Source organism: Otolemur garnettii, unplaced genomic scaffold (genome assembly GCF_000181295.1).
Source record: "Otolemur garnettii isolate 467f Iridium unplaced genomic scaffold, OtoGar3 scaffold00102, whole genome shotgun sequence".
Lineage (NCBI taxonomy): Eukaryota > Metazoa > Chordata > Mammalia > Primates > Galagidae > Otolemur > Otolemur garnettii.
Genome location: NW_003852497.1, coordinates 337,376 through 348,193, shown reverse-complemented (window position 1 = coordinate 348,193; position 10,818 = coordinate 337,376). Strand labels below are relative to the sequence as shown.

Here is a 10,818-nt window from a genome sequence, read left to right as displayed (position 1 = left end):
CCCTTGACATAGATACAGTGCTATCCTCAAAAGTAAGGAAAGCAGGACAGATTTAAGCAAGCTGTTACACTGTAACCCACTGGCGTTACCACAGGAGCAAACAGAGGCTGTGGTCCTAGGGGTGTGTGGGCGGCTCCTGGCTCTGTTCAGTGAATCCGAGACTTCCCTGGGGAGAGCCAGCCTGGAGCTGGGTCTCGATGGATACATACGTAGATGTGCAGCAAGAAAGGAGAATGTCACACAGCCATGGGAAGGAGCCTGCCATGTTGGTGACAGGCCCAGCAGCTTTCTGTGAGTACCAGGCAAGTGGGAGACAAGGTCGTAATGAGGAATTCATTACGAATTTGATCTTGTAGGGGTGGCAGAGAGAGAATATTTTGAAAGTTTTTGAACAGGGAAGGGATGGTCACATTTGTATTTTAAACAATTACCTATTGACTAAAACGGTAATTAGTTATCGCTACGTGGAGGATTGTAGCTTTTAAAGTTTTGTATGCTTTTCTATATTTTTAAATTTTCTTTAATGAGTACGTATTCTGGTTGTCGTAAATGTTGCCTTCCATCCAGTAGAGTAGAAGATAAACCCGAGGCAAGGAAATCGCTTTGAAGGTGCAGAGAGGTGATGCATTTAGTTTTGCAGGCTTGAAATTTAAAGCTTATTAGTCCTGTTGTCTTCGGTAATTAGATTGTGGGTACCCTTCAAGGCTGGAATTAATATTCACTAGACTTGGTAATAAAATAGCATTCAGCATTATGGTTTTCTCTTTCTGATACAGTCCCAGGATGAGGACAACTCACTTGCCTAACTTTTAATGGACAGATGGGGGCAGCCTTGCTGTTCTTTCTGCCTGAAGATTGACGATCTGTTCACCTCCAACTAACTTTGCTTTGCTCTTTCTTCTGGACATTATAGACTTTGAACACAGCACTGCACAGCGCTCAACAGAACGTCAGTGCTCCTTTTAAAATCTTTAAATGCTGTTGTTCATAGGTTCGTGATCACTCTGAACCTGCACCTGGGTTTGCAGGAGGCTTTCATTAGGGAGAAAAGGAACTGACTTCTTGGGATAATATAAAAATGACTTTCTGTATTTTAGGCATAGAGAAAGAGACAAGCCAGAAGATGGAGGAAGATGGAGCCGCTGTGCCTGTAAGTTTCTGAATGTGGAGGGCTGGAGTGGAGCTCAGGTTCTTTCAGTATTTGTTTTGAAATCCATGTTAATTTGCTAAATAAATTCTAGTTAGTGTTGTTAGGTAATAGAAACAAAATATAAATAAAACACTGTTTCTTCCCTTGAGGAACTCAGTCCATGAAGTGTTCTTTGTAGGAGATACTGGCTAATTCAAAACATTTTTTTTAACTTTTTCTTTTTAAGTAGTTTTAGGTTTGCAAAAATAGGAAAAAGAATTCCTGTATATCCTGATCCATATTCCTCAAATATTAGCATTTTACATAATAACAGGACAATTATGAAAATCACTAATACACTTAAGGCTGATTACTAATATTATTCCACTGGTGTCTTTTTCCGTACATATTGGTGAAGACATGAAATGTATTTTTACTGTGAACCAACGTAAAATGTTTCTGTCATCAGAAACATCATCAACCATCACATGTGTCCTAAGGGCCCTCAGATCTGTTAAAGCCAGCCCAGACTTTTCTTGAGCTCACACTATGACATGCCACAACACATGCACTTAGGTTTACACAACAAGTTGCACAAAACAAGTATCTACCTTTCTTCATGTTATTCACTCTCCTATTTCCTATTCTATTTAAGTTTTGTTTTGTTTTGTTTTTGAGACAGAGTCTTACTGTGTTGCCCTCAGTAGAGTGCTATGACATCACAGCTCACAGCAACCTTAAACTCTTGGGCTTAAGCAATTCTCTTGCCTCAGCCTCCCAAGTAGCTGGGACTACAGGCATACACCACAATGCCTGGCTATTTTTTGGTTGTAGATGTCATTGTTGTTTGGCAGGCCTGGGCTGGGTTCAAACTCAACAGCTCCGGTGTATGTGGCCGGCGCCGTAACTGCTGCGCTACAGGTGCCAAGCCTCTATTTAAGTTTTTTAAGGCAGGTTGCTTAAATGTTTTCATGATGCTGTGACCTTTTAAAAGTAACTGTATTTGAACTTCCTGACATAGCTAATTCCTATTCCCTTAGGACACTGAATAAATGTTGTATAAAGAAATTTCAATATGCAAATTACCAAATAAAGAAACCTATTTATCTAGCATTTACTTTAAGCCTCTCTGTGTGGTCTAAAGTACATTCTTCATGTAGTCTCAGGCACATCGGTAGGTGGGGCGCCAGTGACAAGTATTCTTTCCCTCTCTTTCCCTCCCATTTCCTCTCAATACCACCTTATAGCAGCTTAGCACCTTACAGCATAGTCTTTCATGTTACCATTTCATCTTATCCTCACATCCACTCTGACAAGGTAGATGGGTACTGCTCCTTTTATGGATGAAAACGTTGAGAATCAAGAATTTTAAACTGGGCAGTGCCCATAGCTCAGTGGGTAGGGTGCCGGACACATACACCAAGGCTATTGGGTTCAAACCCAGGCCAGGCCAGCTAAGAAACAAGGTGCAACAAAAAAGAAAATAGCCAGGCGTTGGGACGGGTGCCTGTCATCCCAGCTACTTGGGTGGCTGAGGCAAGAGAATTTCTTAAGCCCAAGAGTGTGAGGTTGCTGTGAGCTATTTTTTTGAGACAAAAAAATTTGAGACAGTGTTGCCCTTGGTAGAGTGCTGTGGCATCACAGCTCACAGCAACCTCAAATGCTTGGGCTTAAGTGATTCTTTTGCCTCAGCCTCCCTTAATGAGACTTTTTAATCATTTTTCACCGTTTGGCCTGCAGCATTTTTTACTTTGGAGTGAATTCATTATTTTTTACGACATCTTACACTTCTTGAAAGTTGAGTTCATTTGGCTTTCCAAGTATTAGAATGGCAGGGACTGGTGCCATTCCAGTGGGTTCAGGGGCAAATGAGAGGGTGTACCCACTTAGCACTGATAGATTAGTGATACTAATTCTCCTGCTTCAAGGACACAAACAGAGACAATTACTTTGGAATATCTGTGCTCACCGTAAATTTGCAGTCAGGAATGCAGTGAGTTCTTTCGCCTACAGTCTGTTTTGGTCCTCAGTTGTGACTGTTTTGAGGGATTGAGCTAAAGACCAGGGGACATGAAATGGGATCCTTTTGGAAGGATATGATTGATTGATTGATTTAGCATCTCTATCAAAGATGTTCTAGATTGCCCAGCCCTGAGAGAGATCACCTGGCCAGTTCTTTGTGATGGTCAATTGTGTAGACATTCTGCACTGTTTGATAAGCAATACAGAGGACCAAGGAATATAAAACAGTTAAGTAAGTACTAGGAGGTAGGAAAAGGTGGCTAAAATGGGACATGGCACAAATCCCTGGCCTGATGCCTCATGCCCATAAAAGCTGCTGCATTATAAGTGGTGAGACTTGTGGCATGTGGCCAGGCAGAGGGGAGTGGCCAGTGGGCAGCCAGCAGGCCAGAGAGCCCACGCACCTGGGTCCATCTAGCACCATCCAAAGTCTTGTCTCCCACCTCCGGCTCAAACTGTGGCCTCTTCTGGACACCACATTTGTTAGTATTAGGCTGGGTGCAGTGGCTCACACCAGTAGTCCTAACACTCTGGGAGGCCGAGGCAGGTGGATGGCCCAAGCTCAGGAGTTTGAGACCAGCCTGAGCAAGAGTGAGACCCCCATCTCTAAAAATAAAACATAGCCAGCAGTTGTAGTTCCAGCTACTCAAGAGGCTGAAGTAAAAGGATCACTTATGCCAGTGGTTCTCAACCTGTGGGGGCAACCCCTTTGTAACAATGAAAATACATCACAGCATTAGGGAGGTTGAGAACCACTGATTTACGCCCAAGAATTTGAGGTTGTTGTAAGCTATCATACCATGGCACTCAACCCTAGGGTGACTCAGTCTCAAAAAACAAACAAAAAGCAGAGAGAGGAAAGGAGGGAGGGGGATGGGAGGTCATGGTGCATGACGCATCTTTTGGGGGCAGGACACAATTAATAAGAGGGACTTTACCTAACAAACTGAATCATTGTAACCTGGTTCTTTGTACCCTCAATGAATGAATCCCCAACAATTAAAAACACACACACATTTGTTAGTATTGTTTTCTTTTTCTTTTCTTTTTTTGAGATAGAATCTCACTTTCACCCTTAGTACAGTCCTGTAGTGTCATAGCTCCCAGCAACCTCAAACTCTTGGGCTCAAGTGATTCTCTTGCCTCAGCCTCCCAAGTAGCTGGGACTAGAGGTGCCCACCACAATGCCCAGCTATTTTTTAGAGATGAGGTCTTACTCTTGCCCAGGCTGTTCTTAAACTCCTTATCTCAAGCATTCCACCCACCTTGGCCTCCCAAAGTGCCAGGATTACAGATATGAGCCACCATACCTGGCCTACTATTAAGTTTTAAACAAGTACGCAAACTAAATTTATTTATCCCCTTAACAAATGAATGCTAAACTTTATAATAGATGTTGATGTTTTTGTTATTAAGAAGATTGGGGGGGGAGGCTTATTTCCCAAATTCTACTCACATGATGACCATGGGAAGCACTGAGAGGCTGTTTCCTACCATTGACTCATCTCTGGGACTGTGGCTTAAAATAACTCAACAAAAGACTGAAATGCATGAATTTAGAATCAGAAACACAACAGCAAGGTGAATCAAATGTCATCTTCACCTAGTGCATCATTTTCCTTGAGGCACGTTGCAGTTTCTTGATAAGAAAGCGTGGGAAGTTAATGAGATTCAGACATGCAGGGGTATGTCAGCTTCCTACTACTAGGTAGCAAGTTACTCTGTACCCAAACACCAAATGCTTATTCTCTCATTGATTCTGAGGGTCAGAGATGCTGGGGCGGCCTTGCTTGCTGTCCCAGCCCAGTGTCTCTTGCAGGCCGAGATCAAGTATCAAGCAGGGCTCCTGTCCTCTCTAGTCTGACTTGGGATGGATCTACTCCCAACTTCCAAGGCTGTCAGTGGACCTTAGGCCCTCACTGGCTGCTGGCAGAGACATCCTTGCCACATGGGCCTTTCCATGTGCTTCTCATAGAAGCCAGAGTTTTTTCATGCCCTAACCTCAGGAATGACATCCTGTGACTTGTGCCATCTAGTGATTCACTGGATCCACACTCAAGCCACTGGGGGCTGTTTTAGAGGCTGCCCAGCACAAGAACCTTCTGGTTCTAGTGACCTGTCCCAAGACAGGTTCTGGGGGGACCTTTGACTTGTGTCTGCAGGGTAGGCTGCCTTCCCCTGACATGCTCCTGGGCACTGCCAGCTTGTGGCTTTTGTGTGTCCTTTTTTTTTTTTTTTTTTTGAGACAGAGCCTCAAGCTGTCCCCCTGGGTAGAGTGCTGTGGCATCACAGCTCACAGCAACCTCCAATTCCTGGGCTCAAGCGAGTCTCCTGCCTCAGCCTCCCAAGTAGCTGGGACCACAGGTGCCCGCCACAACACCTGGCTATTTTTTGGTTGCAGCCGTCATTGTTGTTTTGGTGGGCCCAGGCTGGATTCGAACCTGCCACCTTAGGTGTATGTGGCTGGCGCCTTAGCCACTTGAGCCACAGGTGCCGAGCCTGTGTGTCCTTTTTCTGTGACCTAAGATGGCTTTCTATATTGGGCCCAGGGCTGAGGTCTGTGAAGGTGTATTCTGAAATTATATGTTTGTTTCTGAGCATTTTCTAGAGAGAGGGTGAGGATTTAATGACCCTGAAAAGTTTAAAAGCCATTGTATTAAGTTGATCTGGGACTTCCTAATCAGTCTTTGTTTAAACAAGATGCTAGACAACTAATTATAATCAGTAGTTAATTGATCGGTTATACTCACATTTAAGATTATTAAATTTGGCTCAGCACCCATAGCACAGTGGTTATGGCACCAGCCACTTACACCAAGGCTAGCAGGTTTGAACCTGGCCGGGATCAGCTGAATGACAATGACAGTTGCAACAACAACAACAAAAAAAATAGCTGGGCCTTGTGGCAGGCACCTATAGTCCCAGATACTTGGGAGGCTGAGGCAAGAGAATCACTTAAGCCCAAGAATTAGAGGGTGCTGGACGCCATGGCACTCTACCAAGGGTGACATAGTGAGACTCTGTCTCAAAAAAACAACAACAACAACAAAAAAACATTATGCCCAGGTCATGAAATTTGCTGGTGTTTTGAATGTTCCCAAACTTCTAGATCACTCATCTATACAGAAACTTTACTTCTCATTTGTGGCAAGAAATGGCCACCAAAACCACCTTTTAGAAAGCAAAGTAGTATGGAAGTCCATGTTTGTTTTGCAAAACAAAATGCTCGCTGCATACGGACCTCTCCAGCCTGAGTCATGATAGAAACGAGCCTTCTCATCAGAAGATGAAGTTCTGCAAGATGGAGCAGAAAACTTCGTAGCAAGGAAGACCCCCCCCGCAACAGGCTTGGGTCTTGTGCCTTATGTAGCTATGTTGTGTATAGGCAAACACAGGTGTCCACCTGGTAATAGCAGAGCTCTGTGCAACGCGGTTAAGTTAATGATCTGGAATCATCCAGCTGGAAGGCAAGGGTCAAAAGTCAGCTATAGCTGCCATTTCCACCTCCTTAAGCCTGAAAGCTAGTAGTACATTTTAGAAACATTTTAACAAAGTAGCTAAAGAGGCTCGGCACCTGTGGCTCAAGCAGCTAAGGTGCCAGCCACATACACCTGAGCTGGCGGGTTCGAATCCAGCCTGGGCCTGCCAAACAAAATGACAATTGCAACCAAAAATTAGCTGGGTGTTGTGGCAGGCGCCTGTGGTCCCAGCTGTTTGGGAGGCGGAGGCAGGAGAATCACTTGAGCCCAGGAGTTGGAGGTTGCTGTGAGCTGTGATGTCACAGCACTTTACCTAGGGGGACAGCTTGAGGCTCTGTCTCAAAACAAAAAGTAGCTAAAGACACAGATGTATATAAAAGGAATAGCTCTGTCATTTTTTTTTTTTCTGAAAGTACCATTTACATGAGACTTTAATCCTGGTGTTTTTCTGTGATTCTTTGGTGACCACAATGATCAGGGAACTTTCTTACTTTTAGATAAGAAGAAAATTTCTCCAGGTTGTCTGTTCAACAGAATCTAAGACCGCCCTGATGTGCATTAATTATAACAGACTTCTTTAAATAGTACTGTAATAGATGTGTGTGTGTGTTTCTTTTTATAAAGCTCATCCCTGCTGGCTTGGAGCCCATAGCACAGTGGTTATGGCACCAGCCACATACATGGAGGTTGAGGGGTTCGAACCAGCCCAGGCCAGCTGAACAACAATGACAACTACAACAAAAAAATAGCTGGGCACTGTGGCAGGCGCCTGTAGTCCCAGCTACTTGGGATGCTGAGGCAAGAGAATCGCTTAAGCCCAAGAGTGTGAGCTGTAACGCCATGGCACTCTGCTGGCGGCAACATAGTGACTCAAAAAAAAAACCGCCCCTGCTATTTTTTTCTTCAAACATATTTTGAATGGATGTGATCAATGTAATACTGTGGAAGTTATTGAAAGGTAGTTGAGGTTAAAAAGCTAAGGACTGACACATTGAATGTACCTCTTCTCCCATAGGGACTACTGGAATCCTCTGCAGAGAAAGCCCCCGTGTCATTGTCCTGCGGTGGCGAGAGCCCCCTGGATGGGATCTGCCTGAGCGAATCCGATAAAACAGCTGTGCTTGCCTTGATCAGAGAGGAGGTGAGGCTTCCCTTGTTCAGTCTGCTTGTCAGTTCATTTCTTTGTAAGGCCCGTGTGCCAACAGGTAGATGACATCTCTGTTGGCGTGAGTTATCCCAGACTGGAAGATCTTATTTCCTACAGCTTGTTTAGCTCAGATAAAGGGCTCCCTATAAAGCTCAGCATTGGTTCTGGAGCCCTGACATTCTCATGTCCAGGGGAAAAGAGTTGACAATCTCAAATATCCTAAAGGAATTTTGTACCCTTCTTTATCTTTCAGTCTCAACATTTTAAATGTCTAATTTTGCCAACTCTGCTGACATGTAACTAAGCCCGTGCTTTTATTTTATAGAGGATATGTGCTTATGCCTAATTTTTTTTAATTCTTTGCAGTAATATAGTTGTTTCTTCCCTTTATCCATTTTTTAATTAAACAGTTTAATTCTCAAGTTCCCGTATTGTGTTTTTTAAACAGCCTCTGCTCAAAATAGATACCTGCAAGGCCTTTCCTGGGTGATCAGAAAACCTTGAAATGCAGTGTTGTGTGCTACATGGCATGGACTGTGCTGTCACCACCCTCTTCTGTTATAGTTCTGTGTTGTATTTTACGTATTTGGTTTGTGAGTTTATTAATAAGTCCACCTTTTTTTTTTAGATAATGTCACAATTTTATTTTCACAATATGATGAGAGTGGTTAAGCACCTTGGCTCTTTCAAAGCTTTATAAAATAGCATCCAGTTGGATGTCAGCTAGTCCTATTGTCAAAACTTGGAGCAGTGGTAAGGAGGCCTACAAAAATCTTATAAATGAGAATAATGTCTTCATCTACCCCCTGAGCATTAAACTGAGAGGAAATAGGTCAAGGCAAAGATGCTCCTAGTTACCTGAAGCAGACAGAATATGTCTAGGTTCTTGAGATCCTAGGCACCAAGTTAAAGAATATACCAGTTAGGAGTGGAGAGGCCCCACTGATGAAGTATAGTGAAAAGGAGAGGAGTGCATGCCCATCTGCCCTGTCCAGGGCAAGCGGAATTTGAGGTAATGAATTTAGAGTATTTCTCTTCAGTTAACAAGGACATCCCAAATACAGGGATGGTTCTGGTCTGATTGGAAAGATTCTGCCTGATGGATCCAGCTGAGGGCATTGTACTTCAGCGCCTCCTGATTCTGACTGTGTTCTTATCAAACAATAAAAATGCCTATGGAAAGGAGATGCCACTCACACCGACTTGGAATGCTCTGGTTTATGGGAGTTTCTCATCCTAAATAATACTGGTGGTCTGGCCTTGACTGGAATTGTATGACTCCCTCCCTGGCAGTCAGGTGGCTGTGCCCTTAGTGTCCTCTCCCAGTCCTTACCCTGCAGAGCTGAGAACCAGACCGTGGACCGAGGTGAAAGCCACAGACCGAGGCTGTAGATTCCACTTGCGGCAGGTTCTGCTCACCTTTCCCCCAGTGGCTGCGTCCCAGCATCCTGTGTGGCTCTGGCTCTGAGTGTACTTTTCTAAATATTTTTGACCATTATATGTAGATGTTGAGGTATTTATATTCCTAATGTAGATTGGGTTAGACCTGGTTGTGTGCTGTTTTCCATCTGCAGTCTTAAATTCAAACTATAATAGATTGATTAGGTAAAACCAAGCTCTGTTATACTCTAGATCATCACTAAAGAGATTGAAGCAAATGAATGGAAGAAAAAGTACGAAGAGACGCGACAAGAAGTCTTGGAGATGAGGTTAGACTGAGGTGTGGGGGAGGCTGAGGTGCTCTGCATTGTTAGATTGAACACAGACGAAGTGATCAAAGTGTGTGTTCACCACAGAACCGGTTGCTGAGAATGAGAGGGCTTTGCTGTTGGCACCTTACTTTATGTTTGAAAATGTCATTCCTTGAGTTACTACTGACTCATTTTTATAGTAAAATACTATAACTGATCTTGGGTTGTTCAGATCATTATATACAAGCAGAACCCTCCTAATTCTGGTCTTCTTAAAAGAATGAACAGAATGCCATGAAGGCTATGTTAACTAGTTTAATAAAAATATTTCAAATTGTATATAAAACCAGCACATTGTACCCATGACTGCATTAATGTACACAGGTATGATTTAATAATAAAAAAAAAGAATTAACAGAAATTTATATAAAAATACCCTTTGGAATACAGAGTAATAAGACTTACTGATATATTCAGTGATGAAGGCATTGAAATTCATAATACCTTTTAAATATTAATTACACATAGTAGCTTCAAATTACATAACCATCAAATAGATGATTAAAAAGCTTGTTGGCTTGGCGCCTGTGGTTCAGTGGTTAGGGCATCGGCTACATGCAGTGGCGGGTTAAAATCTGGCCTGGGCCTGCTGAACAACAATAACAAAAAATAGCCAGCCACTGTGGCAGGCCTCTGTAGTCCCAGCTACTCTGGAGGCTGAGGCAAGAGGATTGATTGAGCCCAAGAGTTTGAGGTTGCTGTGAGCTACCATGGCCCTCTACTCAGGGTGACTGAGTGAGACTCTGTCTCAAAAAACAAAGAAACAAAGCTTGTTAACAGTAAACAAAACTATTGACTATTTTATTTTGAGACAGAGTGTCACTTTGTCACCTTCAGTAGAGTGCTATGGTGTCACGTCTCACAGCAACCTCAAACTTTTGGCCTCAAGGGATCCTCTTGCCTCAGCCTCCTGAGTAGCTAGGACTACAGGTACCCTCCACAACACCTGGCTGTTTTTAGAGACAGGATCTCACTCTGACTCAGGCTGGTCTCGAACCCGTGAGCTCAGGCCATCCACCCACCTCAGCCTCCCAAAGTGCTGCATCTGCAGGTGTGATCCACTGAGCCTGGCCTCTGATTGACTTTAAGTTGAAATCTTTTTATTTTTCCTACTTCCTAGAAAGGAGAGTTACAAAAGATGGCATTACAGAAGAGGAGAAAAAGAAGCTTAGATAACTCAGACACTTTCCAGTCAGCACTTGAATGATTAAGAAACATTTTAGGCTCGGCGCCTATAGCTCAACCGGCTAAGGCGCCAGCCACGTACACCTAAGGTGGCGGGTTCGAATC

General features: G+C 43.5%; 1 protein-coding gene across 6 annotated transcripts in view; it reads left to right on the top strand.

Annotated features, from left to right (window-relative positions):
* The window catches only part of TACC1 (transforming acidic coiled-coil containing protein 1), a 127,669-nt gene that overhangs the window by 102,066 nt on the left and 14,785 nt on the right, over nt 1-10,818 (top strand). For all 6 annotated transcript variants that reach the window (XM_023516986.1, XM_023516985.1, XM_023516988.1 and 3 more), the window contains 3 exons: nt 1,098-1,150; nt 7,646-7,771; nt 9,410-9,486. In XM_023516986.1, coding sequence (XP_023372754.1) covers nt 1,124-1,150; nt 7,646-7,771; nt 9,410-9,486 — 230 coding nt within the window. In that variant the 5' untranslated portion in view covers nt 1,098-1,123. The remainder of the gene's footprint in view (nt 1-1,097; nt 1,151-7,645; nt 7,772-9,409; nt 9,487-10,818) is intronic.